This window comes from Drosophila arizonae, chromosome 4 (assembly GCF_054131065.1).
Source record: "Drosophila arizonae isolate 15081-1271.41 chromosome 4, UAZ_ARI_1.0, whole genome shotgun sequence".
NCBI lineage: Eukaryota > Metazoa > Arthropoda > Insecta > Diptera > Drosophilidae > Drosophila > Drosophila arizonae.
This window is the reverse complement of record NC_142924.1, coordinates 1,476,265-1,498,231: the sequence shown is the minus strand read 5'-3', so window position 1 is coordinate 1,498,231 and position 21,967 is coordinate 1,476,265. Positions and strand designations below refer to the sequence as shown.

The window sequence follows — 21,967 nt, the reverse complement described above, 5'->3', positions numbered from 1 at the left end:
TTTTTTTCACGATGTTCAGATAATTGAAAATTCATTTATAACGGCCATTAGAGATTATGGCTCTTGAATTCAATTTTTCAGACTATATACATATCTTGCAGATGCTGCGGAATTCTGGTGGCGCGTTCCTTTCTTCCTGACACCCGATCACAATAACCTCGACAAGCTCAAACCTGAGATGCCGACTAATTAACTGACTAACAAGGCATATATATAATATATTTGTTATCAAAGGCCGAAGGAAGTTTAGTTTCTGTTACATTTTTGCACTTTATTAAGTTCTCTTTTGTTTGTTCTTTTTGTTGTTGTCTCATTGTTAGCGTAAGAGTGTTTCAGTTAGAGTAAGAGCAAAAAAAATATGTACGAAGTTAATCAACTGTCTCACAAATATGGCAGCATTCCAAGGTTCTATTTGTATTTCCACGTGAATATACATATAAGTGTGTGTGTAAGTGTGTTTATGTATATGTTTCTTTATGATTAAGAACATACAAACTAGCAAGCAGCTTGCAGCAGGTACGTTGAGGCCTTGTTAATAAACCGTTTAAGACTATTATCTAGTTATATATGTAGTTATACATATGTATGTACGTATATATAGACATGCGCCAGTTGCTTCTGTTTTCTCATATTAATATAACGATTATGATGCGTGGGCGCTGGCTAATGAGTATTCGTTATCGATTACATGTCATCGATCAGCCGCAATCAGCCACTACTCATCGGTCGGCCCTCGCTGTGTAGTTAGATAAGTTCGTGCCGCCTCGGCTTCGGCCACTCAGTAGCGCTGGCTCTCCCGATCCGAGTATTTGCCGCTCAGCTTGCTAACCGAGTAGCGGTCCGAGTAGGCATCGTATTTGTCCGCCTTGTAGTTAATCTCTTGGGGCGTGTATCCAATGTTCTTCTGCCAGTGTCGCGTCCAGTAGAGATCCTCGTTGCGCACCTGCGACGGCGTCTTCGCGTCCCGGCACACGTACACGCAGTAGATCATGCAGCCGATCAGCGTGAGGAAGCCGAAGATCAGGAATATGATGCCCAATACCCTGTAAAGCAAATAGGGATAGGAATTGATGAGTCGTGGCTCGCAGTTGTCGGAGCTAAAGAACAAAGATGCTCACCAGACATAGACGGGCTCATAGAACTGCACCACAATCACAAAGCCCAGCGTGACGAGAATGAGCCCCAGATTGAGCAGCAGCATCAGGCAGCAGACGCCCTTCACGTTCGGGCAGAAGGGATTCGGCGCTGACATCGTCTCGATCTTGGCGCCACGCTTCGTGGTCGAGCGCCCGCTGCGGCCCGTCTTGGCGGTGCTGGCCACCGAGTAGACGCTGCGCGGAGCTCCACGGGAGACGGGACGCTGGCTGTAGCGGCTGAAAGGGAATCGGTTGTGAAACTCAAAGTCAACCTCAGTCTCTCTGCCTGCCCACTCACCTGATCTCGGAGGGCGCCTTGTAGGCGGCACTGGTCACATAGATGTCGCTGCCCGCGTCCCCGGCCTGGTCGTAGCTCAGCGCAGAGGGCGCGCGCGGCGGCTGGCGTGTGGGCGGCGGACCGCTCAGCGGCCGCGGGCCACCGTTGTCCGGCGAGCTGGAGAGGCCCATCTGACTGTGGCTGTAGCTGTGCTGCAGGTGTTGCTGTCCATTCCCGTTGCGCCCCTTGCGCGACGTGTTGTAGTGCGACTGCGACTGCGACTGCGGCGAGATGCGCTCGTGCGCGATTGTATACTCCGAGTGCGCCCGATGCGAGTGCGAGTCGTCGCCGTCCGTTGAGTAGCCGCGATTCGAGTGCACGTACGGCGGATCGGGCGTGAGCCGCCCGTGTGTGGCCACATAATGTCCGCCCTTCAGTCTGTCAAGTGGATTTATTTATATGGATTTATTCGATTCTCTTGTTAGGGAGGAATCTCGTCTAGCTTTACGGCTTAACTACGTACTTGGGCTTATAACATATGTATATGCATGTATATGCATGTATTTTCTAGCTTATGTAGATATGTCTCACTCTCTTCAGTTTCTCTTTTTCTCTCTCTCTCTCTCTCTCTCTCTCTCTCTCTCTCTCTCACTTTCTTTCCTATCCCTTTCTTTAAGAGTCTGTCTGTCTGCCCTTTTTCTTCGTATCTATCTCGTGTCTCTCTGTCTCGAACAGTCTATCTTTCTCTTCGTATCTATCTCTCTCCCATTAGCACTCTTTCTATCTTCTGCTCTCCTTCCCGCCCTTTCTCTACCTTCCACACTCTCTCCCTCTCTGTATCTAACTCTCTATTTTCTATATGCTCTATATGGCAATTACCTAATATACGACTGACGCTTATCTCATTCCTAGCTCATCTATCTCTCTCTCTCTCTCTCTCTCTTGTCGATAACCTCTAATGCTCAACATTTTAACATCGGCTAATTAAAGTTATTTAATATTCTTACTTTTTGACGCGTCTCTCGTGCATTTTGCTTGATCTGTGTGCTGCTCCGCTTTGTCTGCTGCTCGGCTCCTGCTTTGGCTTTGACTTCAGTGTTGGCTCTGGCTCTGGCCGCTCTGGTCTCGTCTGTGGGTCTGTCTGCTCAGCTGCGGAGCGTTGTTGCCTTTAGAAAGTCCCACGATAGCTGCGACTGCCTGCAAAACAATCAAAAATAACAAAAAGCAGAGACGTTGAGATTCGTTGCAATTAACTAGCGTTTTGCTGCTTGCAAATTAGTAGACAGTTTTCAACTTTTAATTAGTGTGCAAAAAGTTATGACTGCGTTTTATGCCAACATGTGTGTGTGTGTATGTGAGAGTGTGCGTGCGTGTGTGTGCGTGTGTGCCAAACTATATTCGTATTCAATTTGAGCAGCTGTGCCAACCGAAGATAGCCAACTTTGAGTTGATGCACAGCAAATTAGCAAAAAGTTTATCAAATTTGAGGTTATGTTGAAGTGCTTTTTTTAAGCGCGCACTCTATCTATCTCTCACTCTCTCTCTCTCTCTCTGTGTGCGTCTCTACCTCTTGCTTTTTAAGTAGAGTCGCAAAACGTAATTAACTCAAATATTTTCATAAATTCCCTTTTGGTAAAACTTTACTAAAAGTTGACAGCAGCAGACTGACCGAAGGAGATAAATAGAGAGAGAGAGAGAGATAAAAAGAGAACTTTTAATCTTCTACATATATAAATATGCTTCCGATAAGCTATTGAATTACGAAATTGAAAAGCCTTTTGAGTCGCTGGCCCGCATCGGTCGGCCAATAAATTTGCTACTTGATAAAGCAAAACACGCCCCGATTTAAATGTCAGCTTTATATATATACATATATATATACATATATACATATGTATGTGTATATATATTTTTTTATTATTATTTTGATTAGCTTTGTACCCTGTAGGGAATGTAGGTGCAAGCCAGTGGGGCATATTGGTGTGCTGCATTTGCAGTCAGATATAGAAGAGTTTCGACTATTTTTATTAAGAATATCTCGTATAATTTTAAGTAATATACTCGTATTACTTTCTTATGATGTATAGAAATCATAGGAGAATTCAAATACTCGAGAGTAGAGGAAATGATATAGAAACATGTGTGTTTATATACTTATATACAAATTCATATTGAATATGAATCTGTGGAAAATTTAAATCAAGGCAACTATAATGCGCTCACAGGGTATAAGCTGGTTGAGCATACTAAATTATAGCTTACATGCTTTTGTTGTTGCTTTGGTTTGCCTTTAAAATGCGTTTTTAGGAGAGCTACATACACACTATAGCACATATATATATGTATATATATAGTATGTATATAAATATTTATATACAGTTGCGATTGCTCGCTCGGAGACGTTTGGCTGCGCCCAGTAGACAATCCCATTCGACATGCAGTTCGTTGCACTGCGTGTGTGTGTGTGTGTGTGTGTGTGTGTGTGAGTGAGTCGGACACATCCTGACGTTCGAACTGTGGCATGCACGCATGCCGCACCTCACTCGAACATCATTCAAGTTCAGGGCAACACGAATTTTGAAGTCGACGTCGTTACAGTTGCCAGCAATTTGTCACTTGGTCACGTAGCTTTGGCTTAGCGTTTGCCTTCGCCAGGACCAGGACGACACTCGAGCCAAGATGGCAGCGGCACACTCCACGTGTTCGTTGGCAGCACAGTTTACCGCACACACCCCCCCACACCAGCCCCCCGGCCCACTCTCTGCTGCAGCTGCACTTCGCTAAGCTACAACTTTAACTTTATTACATGTTAATACCCTAACCTTGAAACTGAGCTGCAAATATCGCCGAGCTGATGTTGTTTAAGTCACTAAAATACTTTATGAACACTTTTGAGTGTGTGAGCCATGTATGAGTTCATGAGAAATGAATAGAAGGGATGCAGAAAGATTTACCAAGAAGTTATGACAGTTATGACAGTTAAAGATTCATTCATTCATTTATTCATTTATTCGTTAGTTCATATATACATTCATATATTCATTCGTACATTCATTTATATATTCATTCATATATTCATTCATTCATATATTCAGTCATTCATACGTTCATTCACTTATACATTCATACTTTCATTGATTCTTTAATGCATTCATTTCAATATTCAAATATCTTTTCATTCATACATTCATTCACTTATACTTTCATTCATGCATTCATACATTCATACGTGCATACATTCATACATTCATACATTCATACATTCATTTATACATTTAAACATTCATTCAATAATTAATATATTCATTTGTACATTCATATATTCATACATTCATTCATTCTTTCATTCATTCATACATTCATTTATACATTCAAACATTCATATATTTATTTATACATTCAAACATTCATTCATGCATACATTCATTTACCCATACATTCATACATGCATACATTCATTTATATCTTCCATATTTTCCATCTTCCATAATTAAAACTGTGAAAAGATCTGCATTCATTCGACATTCAAAACAATTGTGCGAGTGCATTAAGAAGTCGACTTTTCAGCAGAGATACACATACACATACACATACGTAGAAAGAGTATTGCTAGTTTCTTCAAATGAATATAATTATCGCCTTGGCCGCTGTTGTGGCTGATAAGAAATTGAGTTATTGTGGCGATTAGGCCAATTAAAGGGTGTCGTCGTTGCAGTTGATAGGCTGTGGCCAGATCTTCCACTGGCTGCAGCTGAGCTGTGTGCCGGGTCGGTCTAGTTGCCCAGCCCACTTATTACATAAACTGAAGTGAAGTTGCGATCTCTCTGGGTTTTGTTGCAGTGTATTTTGATTTTTGCCTGGCGGTGAATCGCGATACAATTGTCAGTTGGGGGTTTGGTCTGGGCTCTAGGCCAGGCAAGAGTTTCAAGTTCGTTGCTGGGATTTTTAGTGTCTAGGGAGTGCACGCACGCACACACACAAACACACACACACGCACTAGAGACAGCTGGTTGGGACATTTATGGTGTGGGCGTCGCCTTCATTGTCAAATGAAAAATCGAACTGCGGCCCTTGGCTGGCCGTGAGTGTGTGGTCCATGGGCAACTTCATGATGAGCCTGTGCCACATCATCATCATGATGTTGGGGAACTCGAAACTAGCTCCAGCCGTGTCCATTTCTATCACTTGTCGGGCATCAAAAGCCTTTTTGCCAACTCCCATGCGTGGCATTCGGGCATTCCTTGATTTGTTTATGCGGTTCGCCTCTCTCTTTCCCTCTCCCTCTCCCTCTCCCTCTCCCTCTCCCTCACCCACTCTCTCTCTCCCTCCCCGCTCTGGGTATATTTTTCTTATTTTACGTTTGGTGTTTTGTTAGGTTAGCCTTGGAGCGCTGTTCCTCCAATGTAAATATAAATGGAATGCCATTAAAATGTGTTTGCTCTCATATTTACCTTGGCGCCGCCGCATAAAGCCCTGGCATGTGTTATAACCTTTAACGCTGCATAAACAGCATAAATAAGCCGTAAAGCATGCGGGAAGGAGTCCATGTACAATATACATATATGTGCATTTGCACCTGCCCAGGTAATGCTGCTCGGCTTATGGCTCGTAAAAATAATATTGAGAAGGCAACAAACGGCATTGGCATTCGGCCAGTTACTACATGATTTACACATTTGCCGCCTTCTCTGATGGATTTCACAACTTTCGCTCTCGAAACGGCACTTGCGCTTCCGGCCACGGCAACAGTGCGGGCCAACAATGGGTTAAAGCCAAAAGAAACGGCGGAAGTCGTTACGAAAAGCCAAACGAAACGAAACGAAACGAAATCTAGTTGAAACGGATTGTTAATTTGTTTGCCATTTGCATTCTGAACTCTATCTGTCTGTGTGCGTGTGTGTGTATGTGTGTGTCTCAGGTGAGAAGAGCTTGCTTGGAATGGCCACAAGAATGCTCTGCACAGCTCGCGTCCAGTTTTGTGGTCAAGTGTCATAAAAGGTTGACCGCGCTGGCAGTTTAGAAAGTTGTACGCCCCTCGCCCAGCCACGCCCCATGGCGCGCAATTTACGGGGCGGCCCAGTTAACCCACGGAAACTGGTGCAAGGCATTCACTCCAGCCAGAACTGGAGCCACGCGGATCGGCACTCGCCAAGCGCCACTTTCCGATCGACAATCGCCTTTCACATGCCAACACGAAACTTGGCCAAAATGCAAAAGGCCCAACACTGCAGTTGACCCAAAAAGCAAAAAAAAAAAGCATTAAAAAATCAACAAAAAATTGCACTCAATAATTATGAATGGCTCTTGTAATAACTTCATTAATCTTGATGAAGTTCTGGGCACAGTTTAAATTGCAATTCAATTTAAATTCCTTTGCTTTATCAATGTTTTATGGGATTTTTAAAAATTACATATCATTAATATCTCGATTATTATCATAGAAACAACGGAATGAAACAGCAGCATTAACTGAGGCCAGAGACACCAGCAATAATATCTTTTTAATGTTCTACATTGAACCCGCCAGAGATAATGAAATAAAACTACTCAGATTAACATTAAAAAAGAGAAGAAATATAAGTATACGAAATAGAAATGAAACATGACGATGAAAGTTAATGAATTCCAACAATAATCCAATTTGAATTGAATTGGAATTCGAGTTCCGAAACTTGGGGTCTGTAAACTAGAAACTAGATGTTGGCCAATAAATTTTCATTAGCGAACAAAGCCTACCAGATGCATTTCTTTTATGCCTCTCCCATGGGCGGGCAAAAAGTTTGATGCAGTCCAAATAGTTGGGCGAGGGCAAGGCCTAATCTCTGACGTCAACTTGTGGCCCATTAAGACGGCGACAATCTGAGAGCATAAAATCGTCGCTTAAGTAGCGCGTTAATCGCTTCTAATTGCTAAATTACGCGCTGCCAATCGAGCTGCAGGCCCAAGCTCCAAGTTCCAAGTCCCAAGTTCCAAGTCCCAAGTCCAGAGACGCGGCATAGATCGAGCTACCCTCGGCCAGCTGCCCGCTCTTAGTCTTAGCCAAGTACATTGTGTTTGGCGACGCTTAACACGCTGCTTGGAGCTTGGAGCAGCAGGCACAGTCTAGCGGGAGTGGGGTGGAGTCGAGGCGAGGCGAGACGAGCCGAGTCTGGATTGGCTTGGCCAACACTAATGCGTGTAATTAGCCGCAAAAAAGCGGCAAGACCACTTAACTGATTTATTAAAACGTTTTTCCATTAAATTTTTAACCCTGCCAGCTATTAAAAACACTCGCATAGCCCAGCGTACGCACACACACACACACACACATACACAGACACACGCACAACATTCATATTGGGGCAAAGGCGGCCACAGCTTTGAAAAATGAGCAGCGTTTAAAATTGTTCTGAGCATTGCATCGTGGTGCAAACTCTGTGCTCATTGACTGGAAATATTGTATACTAAATTAACCTTGAAATTAATTAGAAATATAAGTTATATTACTATAATGACAGATAAGTCTGTTGTGTAAAATGTAATACTTAAACAGGCTATATGAAACGTTCGGTTAAGAATATATAGAATATAGGTATTAGTAATATTTATAGTAGTATTAGTAGTATTTCTACTACTATTTCGATTACTTTTATATTTCCTACTTTTTTTACGACTATTTTCCAACTACTAGTGCATCAGCTGCTGATACTATTTCTAATCTTCCTACTTTTTCTACTACTATTTCGACTACGACTACTTTGTCTACTACTAGTCCTAGTGCATCAGCTGCTGATATGTGATAATACTATTTCTAATCTTCCTACTTTTTCTACTGCTATTTCGACTACGACTACCTTTTCTACTACTAGTCCTAGTGCATCAGCTGCTGATATGTGATAATACTATTTCTAATCTTCCTACTTTTTCTACTGCTATTTCGAGTACGACTACCTTTTCTACTACTAGTCCTAGTGCATCAGCTGCTGATATGTGATAATACTATTTCTAATCTTCCTACTTTTTCTACTGCTATTTCGACTACGACTACCTTTTCTACTAATAGTACAAGTAAATAAGCTACTATTTCTAATAGAAAATATTATATAGAATTAATTACTACTATCTACTGCTACTATCATTTCTACTACTGTCATTTTTATTACTACTACAAGTTACTGCTACTATTAGTTCTTTAACTTCTACTGTTTGATCTACTACTACTTTCTCATTAATTTGTTCTACTACTTTTAATATAATCAATGTTATTGTTCTCTCTAGTATTTTATAAGTTTCCATGTTATTTCCCATTTATTTTTATGCAACATTCCCAACGATCTGTTACCACTGTGCTGAAATTTTCGCTTTGACCAACTGTCCCAGAGCCTTGTCATGAGCTCCATCATGAGGCTTTCAAGCATTCAAATGGGCGGTCAGTTTGCCAAAACATTATGACAACAGCAACAACAACAACAACATTTGCAATACAACACTTTCTAGCCATAAATGCTAGCTCACGTCTCTCTCGGCTGTCGCTAATCTATTTGGGCAAGCGAAATGGCTAAAAATAAAAGACGAAAAAACAACAACAAAAACAACAAAAAATGGCTAACGGTAACGGCTACAAAATTAATAAACACCAAGTGCGCCAAAAGCTGCAAAGAGCAATGAAAGTGCGATCTAAGAGATAGAAATATACATATATAAACATACACACATACACACACACACACACACGCACACACATCAATACATATGTTGATGTATTTCCTTTATTAATTTTTAGCGCTTTTCTTTGTGATTGTAAGCCATTAAAATCAATGCTTAGTTGAAAGAAGGAAAGAAGAAGCAGTAGAAGAAGAAGAAGAAGCAGAATTGACCAAACAAAAAGCGAACTACAATTGCCGCTTGTTGTTGTGTGTTTGTTGTGGTTGTTGTTGTCGTTGTTGTTATTGGTTGTTGGCTGTTGTAAGTAAACAATATTAAATCTCAACACTCGTGCAGAGAAAGTTGGCTTTACGAGCAAAAAGCCGCCGTCTGCCCTACCCCCCCGGCGCCTTCCCCCGGTTGGGTTACCTTTTCCCTTGACTTATATTTTTTCGGTATTTTTTTTTTTTTTGCAAACTCACTTTAAGCTCAGAAAAAATTAAAATGTATAGAGAAGGTGGAGATCAACTAGAGAATACTCTATCATGTGTTGCCTAGCAGTTACATAAAATATTAGTAGCAAGAAAATAGTACAACTGAGAGCTGAGGGATTTTATAGATCCCCGAAGTATAGTATATAGTCAGAGACATGTGCTCTTTGGTAATATTAACAGGGTATATATATTAGGTATACTCCTAAAGCTCATGTATTATTCTTAAGGTATTTCATAAAATACTTCCTAGACAATTCTATTCAATAGTCCAACAGGTCGGCTAATTTCCTTTGGTAGAGTATATGGCATTGCCGCAACAGCAACAACTTGTGGCAGTCAACGGATTTGTTGTCTACTTGGACGCAGTTCTACCTCAACTGTGGCAACTGGCCAAAATGAAGCCGTTGACAGCGGTCGCAGCTGTTGTGTGCGCGCACAGATGCAGATAAACGTACTACAAGATACAAACACACACACACACACACACACACACATACAAGTACACGCCTCACATGCACATACATATCTAGTCAGGTTTTCAGGTTTTTATTTGGGCTGTGGGGTAAAGGGCGCCTCACGTTTGCCACATTAATTTCAATTCGACCAAAAACTGTAAGCCGACTGTGGCTAAAAACATCAAAGACCCTTGACTAGACCAAGCAACTGCCCCGACAACAATTGGCCGTACCAAAATTGAGTTGCGAAGCAATAGAGCTCATTGGATGCGGGCATGAATTGTACAACACGAGCATGTGGAATCAAGAGGCGAGACCCCAACTAAATTAAGCCTAAGCCAACGTGAGTTGGGCTAACTCTACGGATTGGCTCAACTTAAGTGAATTTGCATTAAATGAATCATGAATAATCATAGATTACATATGTATTCGTATGAATACATCTCTAGCAGAACAATTCAACAAATAGAATAGCAATGGACAAATACAAAATAATAATAACTAAAGTTATTTCAAATGAAGATTAAAGAGAGCTTTCGAAATAGAATATTGTATAAAGTAAAGAGATTTCATTCATAAATTTGAATTGCTTTACGCTTTAAACTGATTAAAATTTGCAATTTTCAACTTGGATCGCCCCGACATGTATATGTATATGTATCACAATATTCAAAATTAAGATAAGATTAAGGTTCAATCAACTTTGCTCTATTCGTCTGTCCGTCTGTCTATTCGTTATTCTGTATTTCTCTCCTTCTTTTCTTTGTCCTTCCGTCTGGGTCTTCACCTGTCCTTTCGTCTCTCTTTCAGTCTGCCTTTCCCTCAGTTCTTCTGTCTATACTTTCCGTCTGGGTCTTTACCTCTCTATCCGTCTGTTCTTCAGTCTCCCTTTTTCTACGTTTCTTTCCGTCTATCCTTCAATTTGCCCGTAATTTCATATGCCGCATTTAGTTATCCTTCCGTCTACCCTTTAGTCTCTTCGCCAGTCTGTTCGATCCGTCTATCCCCCCACCTGTCCGATGGACAGACAGACGTCCGTCTATCCTTTAGTCTGCTCCTCTGTCTGTTTACTTTGTATATGAAGGAAAACATTGATTATAGAATCTATTAATACTGCAATCAACATATAAGTGAGAAGCTGAGATATACATATGTATCCATAGTTAGCTTTAAAGAAAATGCTCATGAATCAAAGAACTTTTAGAAAATCGTAAGATCTCGCTAGACTCGCTTCATATCATCGAAGTGTAAAAGAATTTCCATTTGGCTGAGGCTCTCGAATTCATGCCCAGCAATTACAATTGCCAGAACTCTCCGATAGGAGATCTCTTTTCGAGTGTTTCACTTACAGGTGCACCTCAGCCAGTCTAACGGTAATTGTTGGCAAACGGCTTTAAGTACTCGCACCGCACGGTCTAAATGGCAGCCGGCAGAGCCAAAAACAAAGCGCATTACACAAATATGGCAGGGGCGAGGGGGCGTGGCGGGGCAGCGGGAGTCGGGGCGCTGCACGTAAACCTGCTCACAGTGGAAGCCGAGGCTTATTTATGGCCAGTTGCTGCTTGTGTGGCAAGCGGTGTGGGCGGCAAAGTGTGTAAGTGTGGGTGGCTGGCAGTCAACGAGGAGTTGGGGGGGGGGGAGGAGGAGGAGGAGGAGGAGTGGGGGAGTTTAGTTTGTTCTTGTGGCAAGACCGTTATAACTTTTGTTTTTTCGACTGTGAATAACTCAGGTATGAACAAGTGCTGCTACAACAATTGTGCAGGTAGGCTGCAAGTGACATACATATGCGTGTGTGTGCGTGTGCGTGTGCGTGTGTGTGTGTGCGTGTGGGCTTATCTGTGAGACGTGAAACAGAATTCTTTAGTCTGTTGGCTCGATGAAATCGCATTTCCAATGCTCGTTCGACTGCAGCTGAAGGCAAATGTGAATATTTTTGGCATTTATATGCTCGTCCGTCTGTACAGTGAATGCTCCCCGGAGTGAAAGATTTCGCCAGCAGAAAGTTTATTTGCTCGCACAGTGCACAAAACAAAGAGTCAAGAATAAAACCGAGTGAACAAGTTAGAGACTCTCAAAAAGCAAACATTCAGTAGAGTTTTCAGTTTATTTAGACTAACACATGTATCTATAAGATACAACGTGTGCATGTGTGTGTGTGTGTGTCTATCTATGGCTCTGGCTGCATGCAATAAAGTATTTTAATTGCAAACTATAACGGCACATTGACAATGCCGACAGTTTAATATTTTTTTTTGGCCAGCATTTTGCACTTGATGCCAGCAAAAGGAAAAAAATAGTTAACAAGTAAGAAGGCTCCAGTCGAGACTGCTCGACTAGGAGATACCCTGAACCCTCTAAGCTGATATTCTAATTATTCTGCACCTCTTTTATGCACACATACATACACATGCATCCACACGCAGGCATAAGCCTGCGCTCTGCTAACTGCGCAGTAAGCAGCGACTGCGCTTGGGCTGCGCTGCAGTGTGGGCAATATTATGAGAATTTATTTGTCAAATAATTTCTTTTGTAGACACACAATCTTAATGAAACTTTCAGAGTATAATCATATGATGAATATGTGTGTACATTCCAAAGCCCAAGTCTCTAGTACTTGAAATGCGTTTTTTACAAATTGGTGGAGAAGGGGGCGTGGTATCCAAAATTTGTAAATGACAAAATCTTTGTATCGATTAACTTTATATACAACGCAAATTTGAAGACTCCAGGTCTAAAAATGTTCAAATTAGGCTAAAAAAACAAAATCAATTTTTCGATTATTCTCGATAAAAAAGTTATCGGACGATTTATCGAAAAAATAAAGCAAACTCGTACTGCGTATGGTACACACGAGTATGCATGCCAAATTTCAGCTCTCTAGCTCTTATAACTTCTGAGATCGACGCACTCATACGGACGGACGGACGGACGGACGGACGGACGGACGGACGGACGGACAGACGGACAGGGCTATATCGACTCAGCTCGTCACGCTGATCAAGAATATATATACTTTGTGGGGTCTGCCACGCCTCCTTCTGCCCGTTACATACTTTTTCACAAAACCATTATACCCTGATTTCCCATTTTCAATGGGTTCAGGGTATAAAAATCAACTGGAGGCCAATGCGAGAGCCTGAGAGATATGCAAACTCATGCTGGCAGCCAGCCAGGCAGTCGACCAGGCAGTCGACCGACCGGCCGGCTTGGCCAATTCCAATTTGCGAAAGTTTCCCACGCTCGCTTGACGGCGGCTCTGCAGCTGCCGCTGCTCGACCAGAATGCTGCTGCCCAATTGATAGCCGTTTGCTGCCTGCGAATATTCTAATCCGGCTCGAATGCCGATTAATTAATATAACCACGTTGCAAACGGTTGCAAGTGAAGCTAAGCACGCTCTGGCTGCGGCATGTGTTGGCGTTTGATTTAGTAAATCTCATTCGAAATGCTGTACATTCGTAGTTACATCACATATGTACATCACATGTGTGCACTGAGCGAGTCTATGAATAATTTGTGCGAGTAGATCTGAATAGATAAACTGTGAATGCATACATAAGTACATCATATATGAGATATGGGTGAAGAGTATCGTGTATATGCATAAGGCATGTTACATCGTATATACATCGGTATGTGTGGATGTATAGGATGTAAGGGCATTGCACTTTCTCTTTACATGTTTGAAAAGAAGCAGCATAGCAAGGATAGATAGAGGTAGATAGAATAGATGAATTGATAACTGTATGTATGTAAGGATAGATGCATTGATGGATAAATAAATGTAGGATGGTTGTATGGATGGATTTATGTATAGATGAATGTAAGAGGGGAAGTATGGACAAATGTATTTATGTATGGATGTATTAATGCCTGTCTCAATGGATGCATACATAGAGGTATGTATAGCAGTGAGGATGTATGCATGGATATACTGATGGATAGATTTACAGATTGCTCTATGCTGGAGTGTGTAGGCAGATGCATGTATGTATGCATACACATATACATACTCCTATTAATATGTATGCACCATGTAAACACACCTTTTATACGTCCATAGCTATTCCTTAATATATGTATAAATTATGTACACATAAATTTACTCTCCTTTACCTACATGCATGCCATTTATAGTATCATTCATTCTCCATAAACTAAAATTCATTATAGGGTATATGCCAATCGAGCCTATTTACTTTTGGCCAGCTTCAAGGTCTTCTGGCGGCTAAATCAGACGGCGATTTATGGAAAGGGTGTTGCCATTTCTGATTGTTGTAGTAATTATTGTATAATATTTGTTATTTTGCTCAACTCACACACACATCAGTTCACACATTCACACACACACACATACACACACAGTCAGACAGAGAGGTGTGTATAATTTGCCAGCTGTAGATGGCAATGTGTTGAGAGCGCTTCAGCTATGGATTAGTGGGCGTAGATTTGGAGTTGTCTTAATGTCAAGTGTGGATCGTCGGGTCCGAGTTGTCAGGTTGTGCAAGGCATTCCAAACAAGTTTCATCTGCCGCAATTACATCACAGTTTCAGCGAGGGGCGAGTCCGAGACGAGAGCCCCACTCGAGAGGGCATTGAATTGGGAGTGCGAGCTATTCAGAAACTATATGACAGACTTGCCAGAGTATATGCATGTGTGTGTGTGTGTGTGTGTGTGTACTTATGTACTTTTGTATGTCTGCCATTGTTTACTCCAATTGAGACGCAAAAAGTTTGTATTTGCCAAAGTCATGAGATTTTTGTATTTTTTAACGCTAACATATGGCATTATAATGAAGTCACGAAATGGACAATGCACGCCAGGAATTATCATGGTGATATACATGAAGTGTGTATGTATCAAGAGTAGAATTAACCATTGATATATATATACACATACATATGTACATGTAGTTCAGTTGACATTCACTATGCTAGGGTATATGACCAACGACACCCGGAAATGTTTTGTTATAGTTTTATTGTCTCTCTCTCTCTTAACTTTTTGATTGCTTGTGAATTAATTTGATTCCGGTCTTTGTTCATTATAAGCACAAAAATCATAAAAATAGCCAAGAGTAAAAAGTTATGAACATGGAAAAGAAATAATCAGCTGGGAATTCATATACATAAATAACCATGTATACATATATTATATGAAGTAAGGCTTAAAGAGAATCCTACATATACGTTTATATACATAGAACTATATATACATATCTCTACATATCATCCATCCATACATTCAAACATCTATTCATATATTCAAGTAACTATCCATTCGTTCATCCATCTATACATGCATATTCATATATCTGTATATATAATCTCTAGTGGAATGTACAGATCTATGCATCCACATGCATACACATACATATATATATCTGGTTGATCAATATTCCATACTTGTCGCATGTGCTGGCATTTGATTTGAGGCATTTCAGATGCAACGTTTTTATGTAACTTTGCTTTTCAATGACACGCGATATTAATTGCGTGATGAAATCATCGGCATCAGCATCACAAACAGCATCATCTGTGCATTTCAATTAAATGTCAAATGAAAATTTATAAATATAATTATATTTGAGTTTGTGGTTAGACGAGGGCTACTTGACAAGCAGCTAATCGATAAATAGTAATATCGATAATTAATTAACCAATTAGCTGCTTATTTTTACAGCTGTACATTAACTACTTTATTTTGTAAGCCACTTGCTCGAACCTATAGGTAAATATTTATAACTATACCTATGCATATCCATATATATAATATATTGCTCATATACTACTCGACTTTACAATGCATTATGATGATAGGTTCATATAAAATATATTGTTTGTCGATAATTATCGATTATATTCATCGTTCTTCCATTGTCACATGAGCTAATGTTGTTAGGCAATCACGTTATTAGCTTCGTTCGTCTCTCTTTTATGACTTGCTTCGCCATGCAGTTGACGAGCGTTCAAAGCGTTGATTACTCAAGCTGATGCGTATATATCTATATATTATACATGTATATATATAAATCCATATATACATTTCTCTGCAAACCCGATTGAATGGCGATTAGCGCTGATTGATTTACGAGTTTCTATTTGTTATTTTGATGTTTGCGCATTTGCATTAAAGAGAAGACAAAAAAAAAAAAAAAAATGACAAACTTCAACGTTTGATGTTCGTGTCAGGCTGATGATAATGCGCATACGCAGCGTTGTCCGCTTGCAACATTATCTGCTGCAAACCTGTCTTAAATAGCCACAACAACAACAGCAACTACATGCCGCACTATTGCGTAACTTTCCCTGCCAATTGTTGTTGCCTCGTTGTAGCTGAAGCTGATGCTGAATTGTCGCAAAACATTGCATGCACATACGTAACGGAATACACGACCTAATGCATACACTGTCAAACACAAATTTGCAGCTCTTTTGCGCTAATTGACGCTGCGTCCACTTACCATCGCGACTTGACCCCAAAAGATAAATATATATATATAATACAAATAAATCTAAAAGCCAAAAAATTATTGTGTACTATCAAAACATTGTCATCAGCGGAATGAAATAGTTTTGTGCCGTTGGCGTTGGTTTTAAATTTCTAGTTGCTAACATACCCTGTAAATATTACAGATGGGAGAATGTATATGATGAATTCATATGCTAAACTTTTATAAGAAGTTCTCTTCAAAACGGATCAATAAAAGTGAAACAGAAGTCAAAATAGCTTCACATTTTTATTTTTGATCGATAACTTTCGCTCAAGAAATATCGAATGATCAAGCTGTTAACTAAACTTATCACAAGTCAAGTCGAATCGAATCACAGAGTATCTCTAGGCAAATCAATATTTATTCTTTTCTTCTTGGTTTTATTGTCTGCTGCTGGTTTGGGCAATGTGGAATTGGGGGCACGGTGAACGGGGCATGAGGCATGGCGTGCGCCAAGCATCGCTGACTGTTTTGTTGCTGATTTTTTTTTTATCATCAACATCGCCAGCGGCCCTTCTTGTGCGCTGCGACTACTCCAAAAAAAAAATCGAGGGGCAACAATAACAATAACAACAACTACAGCGAATAAAGAGAAGCTAAATCCAGTTCTCTGTTATGCACAGTGGGTCTGACCGGGTCTGGGAAGTGAAAAGCTAACTGTCTGAGAGCAGGCGACAAACCACAAGACAACAATAACGACAACCTCTCGAAATGTATGTAGATTCCGTAACGCGTCTATTGTCTTACAGATGAGAGGCTAGATTATGATAATAGCTTGAGTAAGAGCTCGTATATTTGAGTTTTTTGGTGCAGCTCTATGGATGTTACGTCTATGGTTTTATTATAAATAGATTAGTCACATGACTTTTTATGGTTCATGATTTCGATTTACAGCTGCATTTAAAACTAAAGAGATTCCCCAGATATCTTTAAGATATGTAGATAGTCGTTTATGACAAATCGAAAAAAAGTTTTAGCTATCACAGCTATAGAGCTGGAGACCATTGTTGATTCCCTCCATTTGAGACATGTCAGATCGAAAAGAAGCTATATCTATAACAGTCAAATTAAAAGAGCGACAGCTCCATAGATATACCTCTAAATGATATGTTCGAGCCCTTGTATCTTGTCAAATCTGAAAAGAGTCATCTTTGTCGTTCAGTCAGTCGCTCGACTACAACATTCTTCGGGGTGTGGCAAATCGAAAAGAAGCTAAAAGTTCCACAGCTAACAAGTTTCAGACTCTCTCTTGAAATAGACCCATGATATAGTCGCAGCCTTTGTCAAGTCTGAAAAAGAGTGATCGCTGAATAGATTTAATTGTTCATCAACACAACATTCTTACTTCCTTAGCTAAGTTAAGATACAATCGAATTGTCTTATAGAGAAAGAAGCCAAGTTTCTCTTTCCAGATTAGCCAATCTTTCGTATAAGCGCATTGCGAGCTGCGCTTGGCCAATTAATTTCCTCGTCTGCATTGATTTGGCAATGGTATTTGCTGCGTTTCGATAATTATCAATAAGCAAATGGCTGGGACCAGCTATGAAAATGGCCAGAGCGACCCATGCAATTGGCCAAATGCGTTGGCCAACTAATCAACATTTTCCTGCACTCGGGCTTTAATTTGGTGCTGCTTGGATTTCCGCTGCGCTGACAAATCGTTGCCGAATGACATAAGCGAACGAGAAACGAGTAGAGACAGAGAGTGAGAGAGAGAGAGAGATGGAGACAGAGATGGAGGGCGAGGGAGAGAGAACAGGCTGAACTGGAACAAAAAAATCTGAATCATGCTCATAAAAGGCAACACCTCTGGCTCTGTCTCTGGCTGCGTCTTTGACTTTTCACGGTCAACCAAATGCGAGAATTCAGTCTCAGTCTCAGTCTCAGTCTGAGTCTCAGTTTCAGTTTCACTTTTTTGTTGTTAACTATATATAAATATACATATATTTCTTTTTTTTTCGGCACCCACGCCGCAAACTTTTGCAGTTCAGAGTTCAAGAGCTGCGGAAACAAACAGCTGCATCATGACCTTATGCCATGAAGTGTTTAGCTTAGAGAGCGTTTATCTTGGAGATGTATGAAATCCAAGCACGTGACCTTCTAGCTCAAAGTTGAAGATTTATAGGCTGTGTTTCTTTATGGAGAGTGAGTTTTTATGGGGCGCCATACGCTGAGATAGTCTGACACACAGTCGGATTGTGTTTCTTTTCTACGTGCTCTAATGTGTTTTGTCAGAGACAGAAGTCACATCATAAATATATCAAAGTTTACGCCATGATCTTCTAGTTTGAGAGTGAAGGCCTATTTAGCTGGGAATACGTATATCTTACAGAGTGTGTCTAGTAGATCTCTTTGTGAATATTGTGTATCTGACAGCTGCATCTCAGTCAAAATATGCTGCCTACTGAGCTGATAGATAAACGCATGATCTCTGAATGATTATGAACTGTGAAAGATTATGATCTCTTAAGCTTTTTAGAGAGTGAATGTTATAATATCTCATTTACCTTGTTATACCTGTATCTCTTATTGTATTTCTGGTGAAGATACCAAATGAATATATGTCTAGAATATTGTTCATCTAATATAACTCCATCTATTCAAGCTCAGTTATGTTTATTAAGTTGAGTTTATTTCAATTCTTCCTTTATTTACTGCAGTTTTACACAGGGATAATACATATCTGATAGATTTGTGTCTCCAAGACCTTTACATTTATATCTGCAATATGTAGCTGATATCCGATATAAGCCCAATAAGCTCAATGTATCTCCGTTAAAATCTCATTCAAACTAACCTAGCTCATCTACCTCATTCTCAACTTGAGTTAGTTCAGTTAGATAATATTTGAAATTCAATGTTATAGGCCTAAAACTATCTTATAGATAGTTTGCATATACATATGCATATGCATATCTATAAGAACGTGTAGTTTGATTATATTCTTAAACTTTTCCAGTTTCTATCTCATAAAGCGCACACGCATTATATAGACATTTACATACACACATATACATATACATATATATTTTTAGCTCCTATTGACACTTGCACTTCATTTAAAGCGAAATAAAATTAATGGCAATAAACACGCAAATGTGTGAGGCGTGTGTGGATGCCTTAAGTGTGTGTGCTTCCATATGTGTGTGTTGTTGTTGTTGTTTTGCATGCATAAATGTATACCAATGCACGATTGTGGGCTTAAATAAAAAACACAAAAAAAAAAAAAACTGGCTTACCTTCTCTGCTCATTGTTGTACAGTCAAGTGTTGTTGTTGTTATTGCTGCTATTGTTTCGCTTATTTATTGTTAACGCTTTGCCAGCGACAACGACAGGTTGTTAGTGTTTCGTTGCTGTTGTTGTTGTTGTTGTTTTTATAGCGCTGTTGCACACATTTCATTGCACTGTCACTTCACTGGCGTCTGTTGTACAGAAAAATAAACAAATTTATAGTTATAGATACATAAATAGCAATATGTGTGTGCTAGTGTGTGTGTGTGCGTGTATCTATAGCTATGCCATATAGCAGTGGCTTTATGCCTGGCTTATTCCATTCATTCTCATTCATTTATCCAAGCGGCATTGACTTGGCCGCAAACTGTGTAAAACGTTTACGAAAATGCATTTTCACCAGGCTCTCTGCAGTGGAGTTTTTCACCTCTTTTCATGGCATTTTCTATGATCTATAAAGATCTTGTTATAGCTTCACTTAACTCCAGTTGTTTATGCCATTTCTTAGCACATAATTCAGCCAAGCTCTGGCTTCTGGCCAACTGCTTTTCCAGCTCTGTTCCCTGGCTTAGCGCGGAGTTGATTTGAAATCGAATAACTGTGGCCAAGAATTTAGGTTTATATGCTTAACGGTTAGTTCTAGGCATTAAATAACAATTAGTCAGTCAATCAAGCAAACACACACACACACACATATATATATAGATAAACATCTCTATCTATAACTGAATTTCTATATAGGCAAATATATCAATGACGTCTTGATTTATGCAAAAATTGTTGTGTAGGTCTGTCTGTGTGTGTGTGGATGCTTTGCTTTACTGGTTCTGGCCAAAACGACAGCCAACACACATACACAGTCACTCACACATATGCATATGTGTGATATAATCGTTTGGCATGAATGAAAGGCGTTGCAGATTTTCACACAACATTAAGAGAGAGACAGAAAGTGTGCAAGAGAGAGAGAGAGGGAGGCAGCGGCAGAGGCACTTTTAGCCAGCCCACAATGGACTAAGAGAGCCAAGCCAAATCGGCCATAATCTTGGCTTAAGCTAATAATAGCAGCAGGTTTTGTAAATTTTTTTTTGGCTTGGCTCAAGCTGAGTTATGCGCCTACACACACACACACACACACACACACATAGCCAAAGGGCAGCGCTTGTTAGAAAGACTTTGCTGGGCCTGTAGTACAGTGTACACTATTTAGCACATTTGTGTTTGCTTTTTTTGTTGCTTGCGCTCAGCTGCCAAATTCGTATGACACTCACGTAATGCGCTAAAAATAGTTGAATATACGTATTGCTGCTGCCTGCTCACTTTTTTTTCGAGTTTATTCGGTTTTTTATTAATTTTTTTATTGTGAGTTTTTTATTTGTTATGTGAAGCGCGGCTGCGTGGCGATCGCGTCGCGGTTTCAGCTCGAACTGATCGGCGCTTGGGCGCAGCGCACCTGCGTTTGGTCTAAACTGGTCTAAAAACTGAGCGTGAAACCAGTTTTGGAGCAGGCGATCGACCCAGAGAGAGAGAGAGAGCGAGAGCGGGCAAGAGTGAGTGAGGCCAGTCCAGTCAGGTATAGAGAGAGAGAGAGAGAGAGCCCGTCGCTGCGTCTGCACTTTGCACTTTTGCTGCCACATTTTTGTTGTCAAACTGCATTTAATAACCGTTAACCGAAATTTCTGCAACACGTGCAACAAAAAAGCCATGCGGCTAGCCGAAGGGGTGGGGTGGGGGGAGCTGGAAGGTGGCAGTTTTTCACGCCCTGCCGCAAGCGCCGGAACACAGAGGTCACTTCATTAGACGCTCTGGTTGGCTCGCCCAGCAGCCGCACGTGACTTGCAACGCATGCCACAGTGGGTGGCTATAGCTGGCGGGGGGTAATGGAGGGAGCGGTGAGGGGGCGAACTGCATTGCTGTGGAAAAACGTTGTCAGCCTTAACGCCTAATTTGCATCGTGGCAAGCGTTGGCTGGGGCCAAAGTCATTACGGAAAGTGCCCGTCGGATGGCATCGATAATGAACACAGACCCTCCATGTGCATGTATGTGTGTGCTCCACTTGCGCGCGTGTGTGTGTGTGTGTGGTGCATATTTTTAATATTGGCCACACTTGCTGCTGTTTAATGCAGCATCAGTGACTGCTGCACTAGCTGCTGGCATGCAAATAAAAATTCGCATTCAAATTTATGCGAACAGCTCGCGGGCAGAGCGCTGAAAACCGCAAAAAAAAAGAAAATAGAGGGAAAGTTAGAGTGTATCA

The 21,967-nt window shown here is 40.7% G+C and overlaps 1 protein-coding gene across 2 annotated transcripts; it reads right to left on the bottom strand.

The window, feature by feature from the left end:
- Positions 1–245: 245 nt before the first annotated feature.
- Positions 246–21,180, bottom strand: LOC108614049 (uncharacterized). 2 transcript variants are annotated; one of them, XM_089467092.1, is made up of 6 exons: positions 21,030–21,180; positions 19,717–19,900; positions 2,421–2,610; positions 1,435–1,851; positions 1,119–1,373; positions 246–1,043 (listed from the first exon to the last, which is right to left on the bottom strand). In XM_089467092.1, exons 3-6 carry the CDS (start codon positions 2,441–2,443, stop codon positions 779–781), a joined length of 960 nt encoding a protein of 319 aa, XP_089323218.1. In that variant the 5' UTR covers positions 2,444–2,610; positions 19,717–19,900; positions 21,030–21,180; the 3' UTR covers positions 246–778. The 2 variants fall into 2 exon arrangements, with proteins under 2 accessions (XP_089323218.1, XP_017863451.1); XM_018007962.2 differs by having other exon boundaries at positions 20,981–21,164.
- Between the last annotated feature and the right edge of the window lie 787 nt (positions 21,181–21,967).